General features: G+C 37.3%; 1 protein-coding gene across 8 annotated transcripts in view; it reads right to left on the bottom strand.

The window, feature by feature from the left end:
* LOC139997825 (uncharacterized) overlaps positions 1 to 22,990 on the bottom strand; it is a 210,746-nt gene that overhangs the window by 55,692 nt on the left and 132,064 nt on the right. For all 8 annotated transcript variants that reach the window (XM_072021812.1, XM_072021818.1, XM_072021817.1 and 5 more), the window contains one exon: positions 17,927 to 18,208. In XM_072021812.1, coding sequence (XP_071877913.1) covers positions 17,927 to 18,208 — 282 coding nt within the window. The remainder of the gene's footprint in view (positions 1 to 17,926; positions 18,209 to 22,990) is intronic.

Genomic DNA, 22,990 nt, shown 5'->3' with positions numbered 1-22,990 from the left:
AAAGTTTGTCGACGAGCCTCAAACACAACGAACGTTTAATTAAGGGGCAGAATTCGAGACAACGAAGTAGACTCGAAGCTCTGTTCCAAGCATAATACCGACCCTTCCTTGAACGGTGACTTGCACGCGAGAAAGCCACCTCGAGAAGGAGGCTCGATCCAGGCTTGCGGACTTGGAAACGATAACGCAATAATGCCTCGTTCTCTCTGCAGCTGCTTATCAACGTCGCGCAGATACTCATAACCTTCGAGGCCTTGTAAGAGCGTCGGCTTTCCTCGAAAACCGTGTAATAGCTCGTGCCTAACGGAGATGTTGGCTGTTCTCGCGCGAACAAATAGCCAACGGAGCCTCTATTGACATCCACGATGTTTGTGAAGACAATTGTTTGAAAAACAATTACTCGCAACGCGAATATATTAACAATGTTTGCTGACAATGGTGCAATCTCACGGTGTAAAGAAAGTTCAAAGTTGTAATTTGCTATCGCGCGTGTCCGATATTTACCTGAGTTGTATTCAACGAACTTGTATTTTAAGATGTGATAAAAAATCACTGAAATATTTTTCCTTTTGTACCTAGACACGTTGTTATATAAATATTTTTCTAATAACGAAACCGTTCGAAACCTGGTGTTTCTGTAATCTGTCGCTCATGTACCAAAAGAGGTGTTTCATTTTGTTATATTTTGCTTCGCCTTTAAATATTTGTTAATGTTAGAAAAGTACGATTGGGTCAAGGATGACGAAAAAAACGCCATAAAATTAGCACATTCCCTGTTCTTGGTGTATACGATGCACCGGTGCAATTATCCGACGATAAATGATGCGTCTATTACTTTTCTGCCTGTTGACAAAATTCGTTATATAATTATCGAGATATGTATAATTTTGTGTGCTAGACTATAAGTATGTGTGTGCACGGTGTCTCGGAAAACAGACGAATGTAACTGTCCCGTTGGCAGTGTGGTATGGAAGATGACGAGACAAAGAAAGTGCCGAGACGCGTGCTAATTTATATCGACGAAGATCTTGGAAATCGTTTATCAAACAAATCTAAAACTATTTTAATATGAATTCTAAGTGTAACCTTAGCGTTCCTTTACTTTTATTTCGGCAATTAAGATCCACAATTCTCAACAATAATTAAACAAAGCAGTAGTCCATCTATATTAAGATGGTTAGTAGATATTTACAGTAAAGTTCCTTCTGATGAGAAACATGCGCTATTCAAGGGCCGGCATATTGTAGTAGCAGAAAATGGATTAAACACCGTTCTAAGCATTTAAACGTCAATTAGGTATTCGATTGCATTTTCGATTGCAAAATGACGTAATAAAACGAAAAGGAAAGAATCCTCGAGAACAGGAAGCACTGCCGTACTGTAAAGTTTGCGAGTTGCGAGGCTGATCCGAACGGTCTTATTCTACTTCGTGGCTGGGTTACGTGTTTGCTTATCTTCGCGAACGAAGGTAAAATTTTTTTAAGCGTGTCAGTTGGTTTTCGTTGGCTTTTTCACGGGGAACAGCTGGACAAACGTTGAACGTGGCAGGTTTCAGTCAGCATCGGTGAAAGCGAACGCTTTTTGCGATTTTTCAGCGATCAACTCGAGCTTGGACGTTGTTTTTTTTAGCGACGCTGATTTCACTTGCAGAGAGGCGCAGCTACGAAAGCAAACAACGACGATTGTAAATTTAATCGCGTGATTAGGCAGTTACGCGTTAATTACTGGCTCGATCGATTTCTTCGATTTGTTTAAATTAATTGCGACGCGTTATTAGCTGTAATATTCATAAATCTGAAAGACTGATAAAGCATCGCTAATGGGAATTATAGTTTGATCGTTAAAACCGAATAAATTTGTTGAATATTACAACACCAAAAGATAATAAATCATGAAGTAACTTTATTACTGGAGCAATACTCCTTTAGAATTAATATTTACACAGACTGTAGGAAAAAGTTGGAAGGAACGAATTAAAATTTCGCAAAAATGTCAAATTAGCATTAGTACTAGTAAGTATATAAAGTTGAGTAAAAAGAAGTTTGATCAAAATGATTTTCTTAAGCTTATCGTACTAGCGATAACTGACACTGTAAATAGAAATTAGGTAAATAAGACGAGTGCTATTTTTGCGAATGTTTTCGATGCATAAATAAAATAAAAATTTTTTAGAAGAAAAATATCAATAACGAAGGGTATCATGATATCACTCGATATCATTCAGAATTGCAAAATATTCGGTCAAAGTGGTAGCCAAATGGTCCCTGGACGACCGACGTCAAAATGGTAGAAGTTGAAATATATTCAGGAAAAAGAAGAAGAGACAACCGGAGGATGCCGTGTTACCCTAAACAAACTCAAGGCACGTTGCGTAACAAAATTTCCATAGTTTGGTTACACTTCAACCGGGAGAAAGGCAAGGAAGTAGCTGGGCCACGAAGGTACGTGAAAAACTTTCCGAGCTATGGAAATATCGGAAATATCTTTACACGAATAAACAGCCAAACGAAATCGGCAAAGTACGAATCTTGGCGAAAGAAAGAATCACTTTAATACGTTTCAACAAACAGATTTATCGAAAATGTTTCGTTTGCCTCTCGGTCACTGCACTTTTATATTTGAAAATGGAGCGTATACCGAAAATTGTACGCTATTTTATCTTCATATCACGAAAGTTTGCTGTTCGAGTTAACGAAACTTCGCATAACCATCGGAGCAGCGTTTAGTAAAGCGAGATAAAGAAGTTTGAAGAAAAGTAATCGAAAATTTCTTTAAATTTAATCTCTGCTGTTAGCCAAAGTTTTTATTCGGCCAACTCTGCGGAGAGGCAAAAATAGAGAACCTTGAAAGAAATAAAAAGTTCGCAACGATTGTTGCTTTACTCGGTATTGTACATTTTTCCAGTGGCAGTGAAAATTGTACGTAATTACACTTGGATATCTGGAATCTTGGATTAGAATTAAAGTGGCATACCTGTTTTACACTTGACACTCGTAATTAAACCTTTCCTATTATGCATTGAGATCACATATATTCAGATTCAGCTGTTCAAAAAAAAAGAAAAAAATTGACTTATTTTTATAAATTTAATTATCAGAAGAAATGAAATAAATAGTAATACATTCCGAGGTAAATTCTAAAGAATAATATTTCCAACGTGGTTGCTTTTTTCTATTACCCAATTTACGGAATTGATCAATGTTTCTCTAGTTGTAAACGGCTCGGCTGTCTCCTACGTTCTTCTCAAATTATTCATACACCGTTTAATATTCCGCTTAATAATTCTTCCTCTAATCTTTTTCATAATTACAGTATCTTACTTTTAAGAGACAAAAGTTAGAAAAGAGATGAAATTATATCGCTTTAACGTTTTCTAATCAACCTGCGACCGACGTATACGTAACACTTTCGTTAATTATTCGAGCAAAGGTGGAGCAGCCAATCGAGAGAGAAATCCAGCAAACGTTAAGTACACTTATGCCGAGGAGCGAGTGCTAATGCAACCAGTAGAAATCACTGCGCAACATCGTGCACCGGTGTGTTTTAGCATGAATTATCACAGCGAAACGCAGAGAGCTCGACGTCTTTGCCACGACGCCTTCGACGAAGACTGCAAACAGTCGAATTATGCTTCCTGCTGCATAGATGCGCGAGCAAAAAGCGTAATTAAGAACGGATCTGGTTCTCGTGTTCTTCGTTTTGCCGTCTGACGCTCGTAAAACCGGAGTTAACTGCGAAACGTAAATACCAGTGGCTATAAATCGCAACCCGCAACTACAATCGCCGATAGAGAAACATCGAACCTCTGGACGAAACGAGGATGCGATTCTTGTCGTTTCAACGAGACGCTCGATTCTATTTCGTGCTCTTCTGGCTGTTCGTTACCTTCAATGGGATCTTTTGTTTGGCGAAATAGCTCTCCAGTTTCCTAAAGGAGCAAGGAAGCTGTGAATTTGATAGATCGTTCGCAGATCGTTTGGTAAATCTGTACTCCGAAAGGTGTAAATTTGGTTTGTTTAAGACCAAGTTTTAGACTAATTTAATTGGCCCTTGGAAATATTTGGTTGTTAGAATTATCAGAAGATCGTTAAAATTAATTTCTACGTTTCAGATAATAGAAGATTGTTTAAATAATTGTGAGAATTATACTATTAGTCGAGCAAAATGTGTATCATTAACGTGTAATATTAGTCTGACTAAAACTTTCAGATTCTATTTCTACTATGAGTTAAAGTGTAGTTAGAACGAATATATTGTACGAATACGAAACTGAAATTATGGTACTTTGCAAGCTTGAGAGAATATGCATTAATTCGATAAGATTTGTTTCATTTTCTTCGAAACATAAAAATGCAAACTACTTCAGTTTTCAATATTCATTACCAGCACCGAATAATGTATACATATTGTATAATTAGAAGAAGTATAAAAGAAATATAAAACTAAAGATATTAAAGTATGTACTAGTAGAAGATCATTTAATTAAAACGAACTCCAGAGATAAATTAAAAAAGTTCAAATCTTTTGTAACGAGCCCAACAGAACTCCACATAAAGCGAAAGATAGCCAGAAGGGATAGCCTCGATACTTTCAAAAAGCTAGAAAATTACAAAAATGACCTCTGAAAAAGCTAACTCTTCCCAGAGTTTGTGTATGCATATGTTGATATACATGGTGTTTCTTTTATCTCAGATTGGTTAATATCTTAGTTATTTTTATCCATACAAAAAGTTATGTCAGGACAAAATTGGTTGGATCAGAACGACGAATATCGTGGTTTACGATTTTTCCTCTTAAAGGTAAATTTTTTCCAATTTTCTAGGCCATTGGCGGTTTTTTAAAAAACTCGTAAAGATATTTTGACTTTAATTTTATTGGACTTACCTGTGAAGGACAAGAAGAAGATAAAAATTGTGTCGAGAGGAAAGATCGCGAATCATCGATCGAGTTTGTTGTTCCGAACCAAGAAAAATAAAAACTGGCTGTAATTGCCATTTAAAGAAATCTTTAAAAAGGTTATTTATATCAATGCCAATATCAATAAATATGGAGGGAAATGTTATCGTAATAATTCATATAGTTTTTAGCATTTCGTGTTCTTCATTTTTTTAAATTAGACTGTAACTGCTATGAGCCAGTTGCTCTCAGCCTTGAACGTGGATAGATAAATTATTCCATCAAATAAAAAAATGGTACTTATGAGCTTTTTAAAGAAACTACGTAATCAACTTGGATCCTTTTCTAAAATATAAAATTCCTTTTGTTGTTAGTTAAATGATCTTTAAACTATTAAAATGGAAACATCGTGAAGTTATACAAAATAATACAGCAGGTGTACTAAATCAATTTTGTTATATTTTGCTAATAAATAACGTTTCGGTAATCGAAACAGCCTCGTTTGCTTCGATTCTTCGACTGTAAGATATCAAGAAATCCGAGATAAGAGGACCACCCTGTACATTTTGCCAGACAACGACTTTGTAGCGCAACGTCGTCGCTAATACGAAGTGTCGTAATTTTAATAACGGTGCCCTCGACGGGTCGCGTTAGTCCCGCGAGCCTTTGTACCTGCGACGTCAGCCGCGCTAATTTCGACAGGCAAAACTGTGTAACCCTAATTAAACCGTCAGCGTTTAAATCCTGTGATTGCGGCGAAAAGCGACAAGGCTGCGCCACACGCGCGAGAACACGATGCATCCTAGCCGGCGAAACGGCTTAATTAGCGTTTATAGCGGCCCACGGAAACTCCAATTCCCGCGAAATCATGTAAACTGATTAAAAGTTCGAAACAGCTTCAGTTGGATTTCAAGAACCGCCTCCTTCATGGGTGGACGCTCGTCGACTGGCAATGAGTAATCGAATCGTTATCCGCTTTGTAACTGCGCGCGTGATTCAAGTTTCGCGAGTTATACGAGTTCTGTACTTTCGAAAGTGATTGGTCGGAAAACTTCAAATTCTAAACGTATCAAACGTTATTTGTTTAAAACTACGAAAGAAATAATTGTAAAAAGTTGGTTACCGAGCATATAGCCTAGAGAAGAACGTGACAAATTTCGAATATATACTGCAGGTCATAAATGTTAGAATATCGTCGTATTTATCGGAGAATTCTGATAAACTTTATTTAGATTATAAGACACGCACGAGACGATATAACAGAATAATAGATTTGTAATGAAATAATTAGAAGATAGAAGCACGTAACTTACACTTGTTGAAGTGGTCACCGCTTCTAAGAAAACTTTACATCTGGTTTTTTAGTTTTCTCAAGCACCGAAGCCATCGACAGCCTATAAACGAAAGACTGCGTCGAAGGCAAACCATAAACTGTACACAGGCAACGTTGGCTTCAGAGTTTTTAGCTCAAATTATATTCCGAACTTTGTATTTACACTTTAATATTCAAAATATATATTTCCTACCTTACAATTTATCCACGCGTTCCTTTGTATTCACATACATCTGATAACCTCAACAACACTAAATAACGTTACGCGAACAAATTATAAAACTATAGATACACACGCGTACGATAAAATCAGAAATTATTATAAGAATTTCAAGTCGCGCGTTTAATTGAAAGACGAAGGTGCGAGGTGAAAGAAATTCAGCTGAAGAATTCTGGCCCTCGGAAAGTGTAATCTTCTCTCCGACGCAAGAGTCTCTTAAAACCGAGTTGAACGTGATTTTGTCCACGACAAAGTGCGCCATAGGAACATTTTCCGGTGGATGGCTTCTAAAAGTCAACAGGGTTTCGAGCGGAAGGTAAAAAGTTTTTCCAGAAAGGTTCACGAGAAGTCTAAGATCGGCCAAGGTTTCCAAAATACTTGCTACGGATCTGGAAGTTGAAAAAGGTTTCTCGAGCTCGAGCAAACGAACAAAGGGTCCGAGCTCGAGATTTAGACGGTGGAAAAAAGAGGGACGAGGAGAAAGAGAAAGGAAAAGAGGCGAAGTGAAATCCGTTGGCCGCCTGTTTACACGCTTTTGCGTGCGATATTGGGATAGAGATCTCGCGTTTGTCGTTCTTATTCGCGAACTTCCTGATGAAAGCGTCGTGTCGCGGCCACATAGATTTGCGACTTGTATTTCCAATCGAATTACATCGACTCTCGCGAAACCCATGACAGCCGATTATTTATCCAAACACGACCCAATGAAATTCGTTTACTCGCATTCCGATCGTTCGTTCGATCGGGTTTCTATTTCCTCCTACTAATCCCTGGGAGATCGTAAACATCGCGGCATCGGTTCGAATTATTTAGTGCAAACGGTGTGTCGTCAACCAACTTATAGATGAATCGATTGGAAATGTACGCGCCAAGTTTCTGTTGCGCACCGAACGTTCGCCGAATTAAAGTTTATACAAATTTATTGAATAAGCAACGATGTAGGTATTAGGTTGTCCGATAAGTTTCTTTCGTTTCATAAGGTGATAATAGATGAACGACAATTTCCGTTTTATATTATTTTATTGAATTACCTATGATCCATTTCGTTATATTTCTGTTATTATAATAGTATAATTCGATAAATTAATATAAAACAAAAAACATTGTGCGTCTATCATTTCCTTACAAAACGAAAGAAACTTTTCGGACAACCTAATACAATTAGATAGATAGGTAGGTTTTTTTTTATTGACTATTTGTTTAAATTTTACAATTTGTCCAGAAGGACATTTGGTAAAATATTATAGCTTAAAGAATAAAAATATAGCATGTGGATGGTTACCCCCAGCGGAGTTCCATCTTCCAGGTTGCCTATTGCATCTCTATTGCGAGGTCTGCGGGATGCTTCCTCTTCAGTCTTCTTTCTATTTTGGTTTTATTTGTTTCAGCAACCAGCTGGTTTGGGTGTGCTGCAAGTCTTTCTTTGTACTTTTTTGCGCATCTAGCGATTTCCTAGGTAGGTAGGTTGTAAGTATCGTAAGTTAACGAAGAATTTCTTGACGCATTAGGATACTCAGTCTTTACAGTTGCATATCTTCCTTCGTTGGAAATGTTTTCTTTTGGATAATCTTGCCGCAGCATTTAGTTGCAAGCTTATCATCTTTTTATGTTCTTCCGATCGAACGACAAATATTGAACGATTAAAACGCATAATACCAGGGAAGCAATAGTTGCGTTAACGGCAATGCATATTGAGTGTTGAATGATCAAAACGAAAGTACAAATATTAACACGTGTTGTGTAATATACTTGGTGTTACATAAGACAGAAGCGGTATAGAAGTTGATAAAAGAATAGTTTAAGGTACTCGAGAAGATCAATATTGAAAATATATTTCTTGTAAATACAAGTATACTTCGTACGTACACTTTGTACTGTGAAAATTAATAATAAATTAGAGCTAAATGTTGCTACGAATAATCAACGAGAAAAATAAATAATTTTCCTTTCCCCAAACGCATGAGAAAATCAAACGATATTCGTATGAGTAGTTTGAAAAGCAGTTTAGTATAAAGTGATCGAGTTCGCAAAGGAGTTAAGCAGATTCTAACGAAACATCACGCGCGCAAAATGTCAAACAAAATAACGCTGTTCGGCCACATAAATTTCTTCGAAGCGATAATTAAATACGCGATAGAGGGCGTTGTCGTCGGAATATTTGAAAATAAATCGAAACAGACGGTGAACGGTATACTGGAATAACAGAAAATAGCTATTATCTGGGACAGAGGAATGGTGAACGAGCATCGGAGCGCATTATGCGCGTGGATGGACAATTATTAATTCCTGCCAAATGTCGAAGAAACGACGGAACGATATGATAGGTCTAACAGCTGACAGGTGATGAACAGATATCGGCTCTATTCGAAATTTCATCGCTATTTTGCGCGATCTGACTGCTCCTGGCGTGTGCGTACGCGTCCACGGTTATACGCAATTCGACCAACCTCGCGATATTGCACCGTAGCTTCGCAAATGCCCGCCACAGTTATGGGAATATATCTTCTATGAAATTATTTACTTGGTGTATTTCGAGGAGCGCGTTCTACGCAGGGATAAATAAATAGCGGCGTATGAAACGGTAATGTAGTATAAAAATAGCGAAGAAATATTGCCAGAAACGGAATATTATACGTTTTGAAAGCAACGCGCGCGATCGGACGGTTTGGCAAAATACGCGTCGTATTCTTTCTGCTCGCGTACTCTCTGGTAAACGTAAATTTCATTTTGTTGGACGCAAAATGCCTTTGAAATTTGCGATATTAATTTTCATAATCGTGAGAGATGTAAATTAAAAATAACACTTTGATGTCATATAAAGTTTCATTAAACGTTGAGGTAGATATTTGGAGAAATATTCTCATGGATATATATTATTCGAAAAGAGAAGAAAATGAAGCGAAACAAGAAAATTAAACGGTATGAGAATAATAACATGTTATAGCAAAAGATTCGGATTATATAGTTTAGAGATTCTATTCCTAAACTATGTTCCAAAACCGTACTAATTCTATCGTATACGACACGTAAAGACTCCAATGTCGTAAATTCTGGAAATTATAACTTTACGAAATACCATATTTCTTTCGAGCTTGCGTTCTCAATCGAGTGATACGCGATCGAATGCATCGACGAAGTAGGACAATGGAAACACATTTAGTTCGTGCGTCGATCGAGATGAAGGTTCGTAACGATAACGGATAATTAGTTTCGCATTTATTTGAGCAGAATACATTTTCGATATGTTAATTTCAGGCTGCATTATGCAACATATTGTCTCACATATAATAAACAGTGAAATGTCATTTTATAAATATGCAATTTCCACGATGCTCTGGCGTATATGTAATTAATGTGACACGATAACGCAATAAATACCAGCGTTCCGTTAAATGACAGCGAATATCTTCCACGTGTTTATCAAGTTAGCTATTCTAAAGATGCTGACAACCGATTAGATTAATCGTCAAATATTAACACACAACAATTTGTTCTTAAACACGAATTTATCGATGATTCGATTAAAATTTCCTCGATGCACGAATAAACACAGCAAAATGTAATGTTTGAATGAAATATTGGCGTTTTGTTTAATCCTGTTTAATAGAGAAGCAATCGATTCATAAATATTTTTGTTAATACAGGAAATACACACGTTTCATTAACGATCATCTTTCTTATATCGAAGTTTGCCCATAATGTAAAGAATCGTAGAATTATTATTAATTTCGCCATGTAGTTATGTTTACCACACGACATTTAAATTAATTCGGAAAAGAATTAATTCGCTCGTACGAGCAAAGAACTCTTTTTAATTCGGAAAAATGCCTGCGATGTTAAGCCTCGAGTAAAAAATATCCGTATGTTCTCAAATGTTACGAAATCGTTATATGTAAAAGAGCGATTAAAATTTTAAATAAATACGATGTCGTGTACGTATCATTTTCTGTATTTCTCGTATCTTGTTTTCTAAAGGAAGAATTCCTTGTATAGCTTTCTCACTGTTCTGGGAATCGAACCAGTAACGAGTAATGATTAATATGCAAGCGTATTAAGATCGGAAATCCATAAGTACTATGCGAGGACTATCTGCACTCTTACGTGTATTTACGTACATTGTTAAAGAATAATCGACTCGAGTACGGAGGTATTTCAAAGCGTCTGTTCAACGACGAGCGTTCCTTCAAATAAAACCATCGATCGAGTTTTAATTAATTCGTACGCTGATTTCACTGTTAGACGAGTGTCTGAACTGACAATCGCGTTAGTAGCTATCCGATAGGACATTAGTAGCGTTAAATTAGAAATCTAACGATGCCAACTTTAAACAGAATGTAGTTAAAGTATCAAGTTGTCGATGCGAAACTTCGATACGATATACGAGAACCGTACACGCATAATACGATCGGTAACATCGATTACGAAAGTTTACCGAGGAGTTTGCCAAGCTTTATCGGAAAAATGTAAACTGCTAAGCACAAATTAATGTACATTAGCATTAAAAGTCGATCAACGCGAAATTCAACTACTATTAATTCGTAAAGATATTTTATCAAAATTCTGAAATTGTAAATTGTTAAAGCCACGAGCAGTAAATCCTTGGTCTAATTATTCTCTTGCCAAGAATAAGAGTTCTTTCTTTTAATTTCATCCTTCAAAATTATGAAAAGAATTTTATGAATTTGAAATACAACGTGCTTTTAGTCGAAACAGGAAGATATAAATTGAATTTATATCAGCCGAGTTGAAAGCGTAGGATCCTTCCAATCATTCCCAAAAGTAGAAGAGAAACGGTCTTTGAAAGTTCGTGCTTCTTCCGCGTGTTTCATCGCGACTTTTACCCGCTTCGCAAACACGCCTACATATCTGTTAATTTCCGAGCCGCCGCGGGCCAAAGGAAACTTTCAAGCGATGGAGAACGAAATACTGCAAACACTTTTGACACAGTTCCTTTGCACGGTGCCGAGAAACGAATTTGCAATCCGCCATGAATTTCTACCGTTCTCTTATTCTTTGCGCACAATACTATTGCCTTCGTCTGGTTAAAATTATATTTCCGCCACTTCCAACGATGAAATCAAATTTGACGTAGTAATGGAATCGGAAGGAAGACAGAATTTATTTCATATACTACGAAATTCTAATTTAATAATTACACAGAACAAACTTTAAAAAGATCAGGAGAAGTTTCGTTGAGTTATTTGATACACGATGCTTCTTCTTTTTGGCAATTCACAAACAGTAATACAAAAAAGAAAAGATGATCGATATATTCAATTTCGTCTCTAAACGAAGAAACAGTTATATTATTTAAGAAAGATAATTATCTAATGTCTGAATTAACGTAAGGAAATTAAAATATATGTTTATTTAAATTGTAGATTAAAATCAATATGTAAGTACATCGTTGTTTAAAACTCTACCTGCACCTAATGCAAAAGTTCGCAAGTTGGTGCAAACACGAAAGAGGAAGACTATGTAAAACTAAATAAAATATACAATAATATAATTTATATAATTACATTATATTATACAATCTATATAATCCTCATATATATATATTTACACGTATAAGAAACCAAACTAACAACATTTCTTTCATCGCGCACATAAAGGTACTGCTGATTTACTTTTCGTTGCTTCACTTTCATATAAAAGAATTCAACGGTTTTAACATTATACAAGTCATAGTCCTGCTAAACTCTATAAATTGGGTTGCATCGTGCACGAACCCAGCGCAAGGTAATCTTACGTCCGATCGACGAATTCGCGAATACTATCACAAAGCGTGTTTCAGGCCGTGTTACCGAACATTAACAAACACCGGTGTAATTAAACGATTTGCCATGGAACGGGCACGTTAAGCTGGAAAGAGAAATCGCTGCACGATGGTTTACGGGTGGGAAACAGGCCGCGAACATTTAATTGGATGAACGTCGAATCTAGCCCGATTGGAAGACAGGGGACAAAGGAAAGGGGAAGCGTGGACCGGTTGACGAGCAACAAATAAAACTTATCAACAAGTCGGCCCTGGCTGTCGTTGCATCGTCGATGCAATCGACGACCCGTGACCATTCGATTGGATGGCTCACTCGATTGCATATTGCATCGCACGAATATCGAAATCCCTTGCGCTCAATTAAAAGCACGACAAGGCTCTCGGCTGAAATATCGAACACACGGACTTTAAATCGTTCGGCAGGAGTTGAGGGTGAGGGGTGGCCGTAGAGAAACGTTTTCGTTAATAGAAAAATAAAACGAGAAAAAATAGAGAAAAGGTCCAATATGTCACGTTTGCATACGTGTCAATCTGTCGTAGAATTCATGTTTCCGTTCTGTTTCTGTACACCGGTCATTCGATCGAGCTTCAGCTTTTCGGTACACGAAGGAAAGCAGATTTTGTTAAAAATTTTGCTTTTGAAAGTTCTACAATCCCTATCTAGCGAATTTGGCTCGTTAAAAATTTTCGACAGTTCCCGCTATTTTAGCGAAACTGAGAGACGCGAGAGAATTTTAAAAGCAAAATTTAGAAACTTCTAATATGTTATTAATATGTAACTTAATATATATATATGTAATTAGACTGTAACCGTAATCGTACACGTGTTGATAATTAGACCGCGAATTTTCATGCAAATTCATATTTTCGAGAATATAATTTAAAAAGTAGGCCCTGGTATAACAACAGCCCTGGTTGATAGGTTTTATTTATTATAGAAAGCAGGATATTTTGGATATTTTTACGTATCATGTAAATTTTGTCTCGATTTTAAATCATCCCAACTCTGACATTCTCCATATATCTTCATTCTCCTTATTAATTTGTCAAACATCCGGAATTTTTGTTTTCAAAATAAAAACGCGAAGATCCTACGATTAGAGACGAGGAAACACGCGACTTGAACAAGCTCCATATATTTTCGATAATATTAAAACCGAACCAATTGCCCGAATATGAAATCGAGATATTTTTCCGTAAAAATTAGTTCGACGTTATAACGTGATAATGTCTGGTAAATTAATTGCTATACCCATGAATATATGCGTCGAAGGTGGTATTTAAAGGAAGAAAAAATTTAATGAAATGATCTCACAAATTATGTTTTGTTATATCGTAATCCGTTGGAAAGGCAACGATCTTCGTTTATCAACTTCGAAGAGAAATTTTTATAATATTTATACAATTTTATATTATTCGATGTAAGAATTATTATACGAAGGAATGGAGGGAGTAAAATTTCAAGTTCTGCGAGATTCAAGACACGACGCGAATTTCGACGTAAGACTTAGCACGACGTCGCAAACTTTCTCGAGAGTCTGAAATTTGAAAGACAAAGAGAAAGTTTCAATTCTCATTTTTCCATGATGAAGTGCACCGTTTGTCTCGTCAGCAACTACAAAGGAACTTTATGAAAATTGAATGCGAATTGTGGCAACCAGCGAGTACGAAATGCTGCCGGAATTAGTTGCACGAAATTTCCTACAACTACTTTGATGAAAATGGAAAATAAACTAAACGTGTAGAATTGAAAGATACAGTAAATAGTGTCGGCTCGTTAGAATGCGTAATTAAAACTCTGTAGAATTTGTTAATTCAGTTTATAAACGACGATAGAGCCGCGTTTGAAATTATACAATTTTGCTTCTAACCCGCGTAAAGTGTGAAATGGCATTTTAAACGTTTCTGCAAATTGCAATTTACCACTTGGAAATGGAATGCAAATTAAAGGGTCAGTCGATTAACTTCACGGTGTGTCACATTATAGTATTACATATAAACACGATCTGTACGTGTTCTATTATTATTATTATTATTGTTGTTATCACTGTTTACTATGATACCGTGCGTAGTCGTGTGCAATATACACTTATTACCATTCCGCTATCGCAATTAATTTACGACATAAAATTACTACTAAAAAATACGACAGACGCATCGTTGAAAACATATCTACCATTCAGAATTAATAGAACGAAAGAAAAGAATTTAATAATAAAAATACAACGGTACAATCTTCTTAGCTTCATTGTCCGTGCACGAAATAAATTTACTAAAAAATATATAATAAAAATGGCAAAAATGAAGAGATTTATTATTTACTACAATTTTTTTGATAATAAAAATCAAGAAAGAAGTGGTTACGTTCCTACATTCCTCGTTTTCGTGAATTTTGGACCATGTTCTTCGATTTCCTATATATCTGGAGAAATTCGAGAAATTCTTGAAGTAGAATTTCAATCTCAATGCAGGTCGACGCGAGGTGTGTTAGAAAATCCAAACTACTCAAGAAATACACGTTAAGGCGCGAAGAACAGGCGGTATTTGCGATGGACGAAAGCATTCTCGCACCGGGTTGAGAGATGCGAGAGATCTGAAGCGTGCAGCCAGCAAGGCAGACGTGTTCTACCGTCGAACGATTCGACACGATCAGAACGGTTCCCAACAGAGACGTGTGGCATTGTGACGTCAATGCACGCTCCTCTACACCCTTGTCATCGCATTACACACGGCAGGTGAGTAATTTCGAGACGGTGGACAGCGATGACCTCGCTTCCTTCTTGCGAAGCGTCGCCGAAATTCCGCGCTAACCGAAAGCAGGAGATTCCAGATCTTTGATTGTGGAATTTTTAGTGATAACTGGTGATCGAATATAAGAAATTTGTATACGTAGAATTCGTTGCAGACAATTAAAAGATAAGAGATAATATTTGCCTTCTATACGAAAATTCCTTTTTCTTTTTTATATCCGATAAAATACGGCGAAGCAAGCGCCAAGAACGGGAAAAATAAGATGCAGCACAAAATATATTTGATTTTTAAATAACGATTTTCACATCGTTACTTTTACAATGTCTTTCGAGGTATGAATATATCGTTAATATATGTTGAAGTGGTCACCACTTCTAAGAAAACTCTACATCTAGTCTTTTTAGTTTTCTCAAGCACCGAAGCCATCGACAGCGTATAGACAATAAACTGGGACGAAGGCAGACCATAGACAGTAGACAGGCGACGATGGCTTCGGAGCTTTCAGTCATAGGGTAACACTGTTAGCGTGCGGATCCGGATCAGCTCAAATTATATTCCTACTTGTACTTACATTTCCGTATTAAAATATATTTTCTACTTTACAATCTATCCACGCGTTGCTCTGTTCATACATCTAACAACCCCAACAATTCCAAAGTACACGGACCTCTGTTATCGGTGGACGGCAGATTTGTACATGTTTGTGAAAAATTTCAAGATGAAAAAATACGCAAGAAAGCACGTAATATACAAAAATATATGAAGCGTGCAAAGTACAGTATTTGTTGCAATACTATTTAATACGTAAAACAATTTTTTACCTACAAATGAGCTCCATTCTTTTAATCATCTGCATATGAATATGAATTTTCATAAATAATCGTCTAATTATCAACATCGAGACGCTGTTACTCTAATGTCTCAGTACGTGTACGATGAGTCTGTGAACAGCTAAACACGAAGCACCTACGATTTTAAGTAGATTTCGAATCGGTAATACCACGCTGACATAAGCACGATACAACTAGGAATAAATCGAGTCGCAGGAACGCTGGCCAAAAATCGACCAGGACTCTTTACAATCTATCCACGCGTTCCTCCGTTCATACATCTAATAACCTCAACGATATAAAAAGACTTTAAAAGTGATACATCGAAAAGATACATCACTCGCAAGAAGAACGAGACGAAAACCCACACAGTGACACTTAGAGTTAGAGCCACACAGAACAAACATTCGAACATTTTAGCACCTCGCAAAACCATACTATATGACGCGCGATAGTGATCAATCTTTTCCATTTGCAAATAGAGAAATTTCCGTTCCACTTCCAATTTGCAACATTATTTTACAAATCCAAATAGACAAGCTAACTGTATAACAGAATAATTCCATTGAGGAACAGAGCAAACGAATATAGATGACCGGCCAACGAACAATTTCAAATCGTTTGAAACGGAAACGATCAGTCAGGCCAGTGATCAGAAAGCGTTATTCGGGTGCTGATAACAGGCCTGCTCGAATATCCAGATATTAATAGTAGCAATGTCTGCGTCGTTGGATAGGTATCGCCCGTTATCTTCGATTGTCCGATTAGCCGTCGTTTTATTTGATTATCCGTGCTGCATAGCTACACACGGGTTCGCTCGATAATCCGTTCATCCTTGTATTTTACGTGTAATAACAGGAATGGCTGGCTAAATAACGGTATAACCGGATTAAACGTGGTAATTGCAGAAGAGTAATCACGTAGCCATGCACGGGCTTCAAACTTGGCGTCAATGCGTAAATGAATCCGCGATAACTTCAAGTAACGTGGCAAGCATGGCATTTATCGACACGGACTCGTAAGCAAACTATAAGCGGTGAATATGAATCTCATCGCTATTGTTTCTAAGCTGATAGACGATATGTAATCATTAGACTGTAATTATTTATCAAATTTCATATTTGAACGCAGGTAAGGAAATGGAAACCTGATAGAGATTTGCTTCGTCTACTAAGTAAAAACTATAACGAGCATTCTGTTTTGATTATTTTGTACTATATTTTTGCATGTCGTATGCGTTCTATGAATATTTAAATGCATAATGTGCATAAATGTGTGGCAATTCGTAGTCTGATAATTATAATATTTATGCGAATAAGGTAAATAACGATGTGAAATCAATTTTGCTATAACGCGACAGTTGAATTCATAAAAAATTTGGCGAAGAAAAATACTGCTGATTACGAGTAATGTTATATACATGGTAAATAAATAAAAAGAGTCAAAGACCAGTTTCTTTCGGAGTTTCTTACATTTACTGATTCGCGAATGGACCCTTAGTAATTACAAGGAACGGTTAGTAATTAGTCGCTACGAGGCTAACTTTCTGTCCGAAATTCCACATCCTCGTGCAACTTCACTTTCTTCTCATCCGAGTGCTAATGCGATTATCCCCCTTCAACTATGTGCTGCAACGTAGGAAAGTAACGTATTTTAAACCTACAGTCTTAATTCTCATTTCTAACACGTGTTCTGTAAACCGTTAGCACTACAATTATCGACTTGTATTATACTCCTAAATATACTCTATATAGTTGATTATAATTAAATTAATAATAACACAGATCAATAGATATACGTAATTAATTTTATATCCGAATAAAAATCGGCATTAATTTTACCAAAAGTCGCTGCATATTTTCAATGATCGGGCAAGCACGAAAACGTCGTTGTTTTTCAATTCATCCAACGGGAAATCCTTAAATAAATTTATCGACCTATTAAATTAAAATACTGATCGAACATCGAGATATAGTAGACGTATTCTCGTCTATAATTCCCTTTCACCGAAGACCATTACAGAAGCTTATCCGAAGATCATAAAATACTCGAGTGATAAAATACCAAGACACGAAATGATCCGAAAAATGGAATATGAGCGGGGCTCAAGGATTTACCGGCGAAGAGATCGAATCTGGTCCTGCTCCTCTCACTGTCCTCGAAACCCTCAAGGTCGTCCTCGTAATCCTCGTAATCCTCCACGCGTTCCCTCCTCTCTTTCTCGCTGACATTCCTCGGCAACGCATTGCTGGTAGTCCTTTGAGCATGTCTCATTCTGGCCTGGTTATTGCTACTGAAGAGGACAGCTGGCGGCGGCGGCGTCGACAGCTGCGACCCCTGAAGACGCCTCTGAAGATATCTGGCCAAGATCGCCTGTACCGCGTCTGTCTCCGCGCCGCCTGCAAGACAGAAATCATGTTGCTCTCGTAATCAGGCCAATTACCTTGCGTTTGTGTGTGTGTTTCTTTTTTTTTTTTATTTCGTTTTGTTTTTTTAAATTCATTTATTTCATTTTTATTCCGTTTCGTTCTCTTTCGATACATTTTTATATTGTACGCCGACGCTCTCGGTCACCAGACAGATATATACACCGAAGGCAATTCTCGCAAACGCTTCTCCTACATTCTCTGACTCGAGTCCGTTATCTCAGCATCCAAGATACGGATCTGTTAGGTTATTTCGTCGACGAGTCCACCGACTGTTCGACAAAACTCATCGTCCCTTCCTTTTCTTCCTTTTCCCTTTGTCCTTTCTTTCCTTTCTTACTGTGTCACGCCACAGTTACGCTCCTACTTCGTCGAACTTAATTTTAAAGACACTTCAAGGTGTGTCCGATACGTTCCAACGAAGTATTTTTCGTTTGAACTAAAACTCGATATATCTGTCGTAACGTGGAACGAAACTTTATGTACACCGTGTACGTAGTTCGTGTATGTAGTTTTGTATTATCCTTTCATGTTTCATGCATTCCTATCCATCCGTTATACTTGCATAGTGTCATTCTAAAAAAGTGCAATTTTACCGAACGACAAGTGACGACTTATGAAAGCAATAATATACGTTATATCATCTTTTGTTCCAATATCTACGTGTTCCTTCTTTATTTCTCTTCCTCTCTCTCTCTCTCTCTCTCTCTCTCTCTCTCTCTGCCGCTCTCTCAACTATTCCAATACGTCTCCTCTCTCTTTTTCTCTCTCGCTGTTCTTTTGCCTTAATTCCAAATATGTCGTGGAACACCGTGCATCTAAAGTTTCTCGTACATTCGTATGCATGAAACTTTTCGTACGACTCGCTAAGAGCTCCTAAGAGGGCCACGGAACCGGAGTAATACACTGCTCCGCGTCTCTGTCTTCCTTTCTTCTATTCCGGGTTTTTGACCAGCTGTGGGAAACATTCTGTGAAAATGTCGTCACTTAGGGAACGCTTTCCCCCCGTTCGTCGTTACGCTGATATCTATTTCTCTTGCTTTCTCGGTGTCTTTAATACATTTCTCCTCATCCTTTGGTATAACCCGCGTGAAAATTGTTCGTTATCGTCGTGCGACGATGGAGAATGTACAGTGGCGATGCAGGATGATCGTGACTAGTTTCGTGGCGTTAGATTTCCTTTAGTAAAGTCGTAACGGAGCAAGTATCGTGGTTTATCAATTTTCTATTTTCTTATTTCTGAATTTGTACGGTTGCAAATATCGAATTTATCGATATCGATGTTCGTCGTTGCGTGATCATCTTTCTGCTGCAGTATGGCTGTCGTTCAGCTTGAAACAATAATGCACCTTCTTGCGAATGGAAACGAATAGAAGCTTACAGAAGTCTCGATATTCACGTAAGAAGCTTACGCAAGTAACAACCATTTCTATGGTAAGGGAAGAGAACGTTGTTTGGTAGAAAATAAAGCTCTTTAAAAATATCCGTAGTTGGCTATGCTAGAGGTTTAAGGCATGGAGAAACGATGTCTGACTTAATATTTTGACAGATCCATTTGTCATTTTTAATGCAGTATTTTTAACGTTGACCTAGTGCCACCCATTGCAAAGCTAACTGTACTCGACGTAGCTTTGTTATGATAATTACACGATTTCTATTTATAGGATCTGAATAATTTATCAGATCTATCGAAGGAAAGCATAATTCCTATCGTAGGAGGTACTTCAAATCACTATTGATCAATACACATGTCAATCATGAATAATTACGAAGATATTCGCGACTTATATAAGAACACTTTGTTTAATCCCCTTTCTTACACAGCATCTCAAGATCTTCGCGTTCAAATACGAAATTACGGTACAACTTTCACCAAATTCCCCGTACAGGACATCGTCGAAATCCAGCAATTTATGATTCCATCTCGATTCCAATTGCAATCGTATATTCGATTTTTTTCGGTCAACAGAGTAACTTCATTTTCATACGAGGATAGATTATTTTGAATTACTTCGTAAGTATACGCGTTAACATTAAGTAGGGACTTGCGAATAAAAATAATTTCTTTTAGTTTCTATTCTTTCCTGCTGATCACTCTTGTAAGAGATCATTTTCAAATGTTTCGTTAATCCGTGTTTTCATAATCGACTATTACGTTATGTACGCCGTAATTCGATTCTTTCTACAAAAATATATATTACGTAGTATTCCTGGATTCTTTCTACGAGAGCGTATACTATAACTAGACCGTACGTTGTTATACATTTATGAGATATTTAAAAATGTGAAAATTTGTCAAATGTACGTCTAAAGTCAGTGAAATATCCCAAATAGAATATTCCTTGTAACATTTAATACCTGGAACAAATGTCAGCTTGGATTCCATCTCTTTGATTTTCTTCGCAAAAGTACAAATCTGCATCGGTATTTGCGTTTCAATCCTAATCTTTGATATGCCAAACAAATCTGTCTTTGAATTACATTCACAAAACTAAATTGTACGGACGTGCGTAAATTCGCGTGAACATTCGCAGTCTACTAATTGCAGGCGTCACGAACGTAGATCTTGCGAAGCCTAATAGCAGTGAGATCGACGGGCAACGGAGCATAAAATCGTTGGTCACTTTATTTATAGAGGATCACGAGGATGAACGTGACACGAAGCGGTAACTTACGACATGTTGCAGGGAGAGATTGGTCGAAACGTAGTAGCCGACTAACCGAGAATCAGGATCACGTGATTAAAGCATCGACGTTATGCCGAGTGTGTAACTGCGTTTGCTCGTAAAGGTAAATGATATGCAACGGAGCCACTCGACCTGGCAGGACACTCCATTAGAGAGTCCTCGCAACGTGGGCATGCGTTTGACGTTCAACGGCGTCCTCGAATCGTCAACGTCACGTATACGTGCCATGCGTACGAATTAAAGGGTGCACCGGATACTCGATACACCACTCGTGGATAGGAAGTGGTGAAAAACCAATGCTCGATACCGCTGGGCACCGTTTCATTCGAATAATACTCGTCGACGAGAAAGAAACGAGGACGTTTGATCGATGAACGTGATACGATGCGATCCCGATTCGCCTTTAATCCCTTGATAGATACATTATCTTTATTTGCAGGCGAAATATCGCGATTGAAACGGTTATTATGGACAGATTTCGTTCAACTTTCTCACATTTTCATGTTGAGTGGTTTAAAGAAACGTTCGATTTTTGGAAGATATAATTTTGTATGGATCTCGTCGAGTTTATTAATGGAAATAACGTCACAGGAATTTAGTTTTTGATACGATTCCGATCGATTTCGATAATATCTGGAATGTTTCTGTCGAATTATAGGCGATTCGTGGCAATTTAGGGAACTTTGTAAATTTGATATCCATAAATTATAGGGAACTTAGATCAAGTAATAATTAATTAAGAACACACGATACTCGATATCGTTGTTGCTATTTGACGCGTTGATCTAGAAATCTAAAACTTTATGCAACTAGTAAATTATTAATGACTATTGGATAATGGATCAATAGAATAGGTACCCTTTTTCTTACTATTACGATCACGTTCAATGAAATTGAGAAAATTTGTGTTAAATCGCGGAGAACTTAAACTGACGATAAAAATATCGGAAGAAATGTCAATGATTTCCAAGGAGCTGAATCAATAGTTTATTCAATTCTACTTTGTTGCTCAAAGTATCAACGTAACGTAAAATGTGTTGACATGTAATTTTACGATTTACGATACAGTAGGCTGACACGATATTTACTATACGATGTCTACTATCTAAAAATTATTAAATTGCAATTATTAAATACTAGAAGCTATTAGTTTTCAGAAACGAAATTCACAAGATACGAAACTTTAAGAGTCCGCGTTCTTCGTATCGAGTTCCGGTAACATAACGCCGTTCTCATTACGTTTCGTGGCCTCGAACTTCGTGACATTGAGTCTTTAAACATGTAGTTGACAGTTGTCGGTAATGGATCGGGTTTGTCACGATCCGATCGTATCTGCCGTAAAATCACCGTGACACGACATATTAAATTCCACGATGCCATACATATTAACATCGAGCACATTTGCAATTCTAGAGGCTGGATCGTTTAATATCTGAGGCGAAATATTGTTTGCATAAAATTGTATCTTCCAATTTATTGAACGTGTTCGAAATTCGTCTTCCTTGATGCACCGCGACCGGTTTAATTCCCACGCATTTGAATATTCGCGTTCATATTCGTCGGCGAAAAATATTTGCACCGAAAATGCATTTAGAGCGGTTCCGGGAAATTAATTCCAAACTACGCCACGGTCGAGCCATGTTTCAAATTACAAATGCTATACTTACTCCACTTTTACATTGTTCCCGACTGTGCCGCTCTCCCGGAAGTCACGCGCGCACAATGAAAGGGATGAAAAACAAAAAAAAAAAAGAAAAATACCAAACGATCAAAAAGTTGGAAACGAACAAACTTCGCGTAGGTATATCTAAACCGGAACATTGCGGGATAAAGCAAAAAACAATCGCAAATCGCTTGGTCGCAACCGCAAAATTCGGATCTTTCGGTAACCTAAATCTCTCGTGGAAAGAAAATTGCTTGAATTTCATTCGGAAAAGGATTAACGTAACAAAAAGGGAACAATCGTAAAGATGCGCGAGTGAGAACGTGCCAGGATAACATGCACAAATTCTCGTTTTCGTGATCGTGTTACCTGCGTAATTCTGCTACTATGCGAATGTCAAGTATC

Source organism: Bombus fervidus, chromosome 2, assembly GCF_041682495.2.
Source record: "Bombus fervidus isolate BK054 chromosome 2, iyBomFerv1, whole genome shotgun sequence".
Classification (NCBI taxonomy): domain Eukaryota; kingdom Metazoa; phylum Arthropoda; class Insecta; order Hymenoptera; family Apidae; genus Bombus; species Bombus fervidus.
The sequence above is the reverse complement of the archived record's forward strand: the minus strand, read 5'-3'. Positions and strand labels throughout refer to the sequence as shown.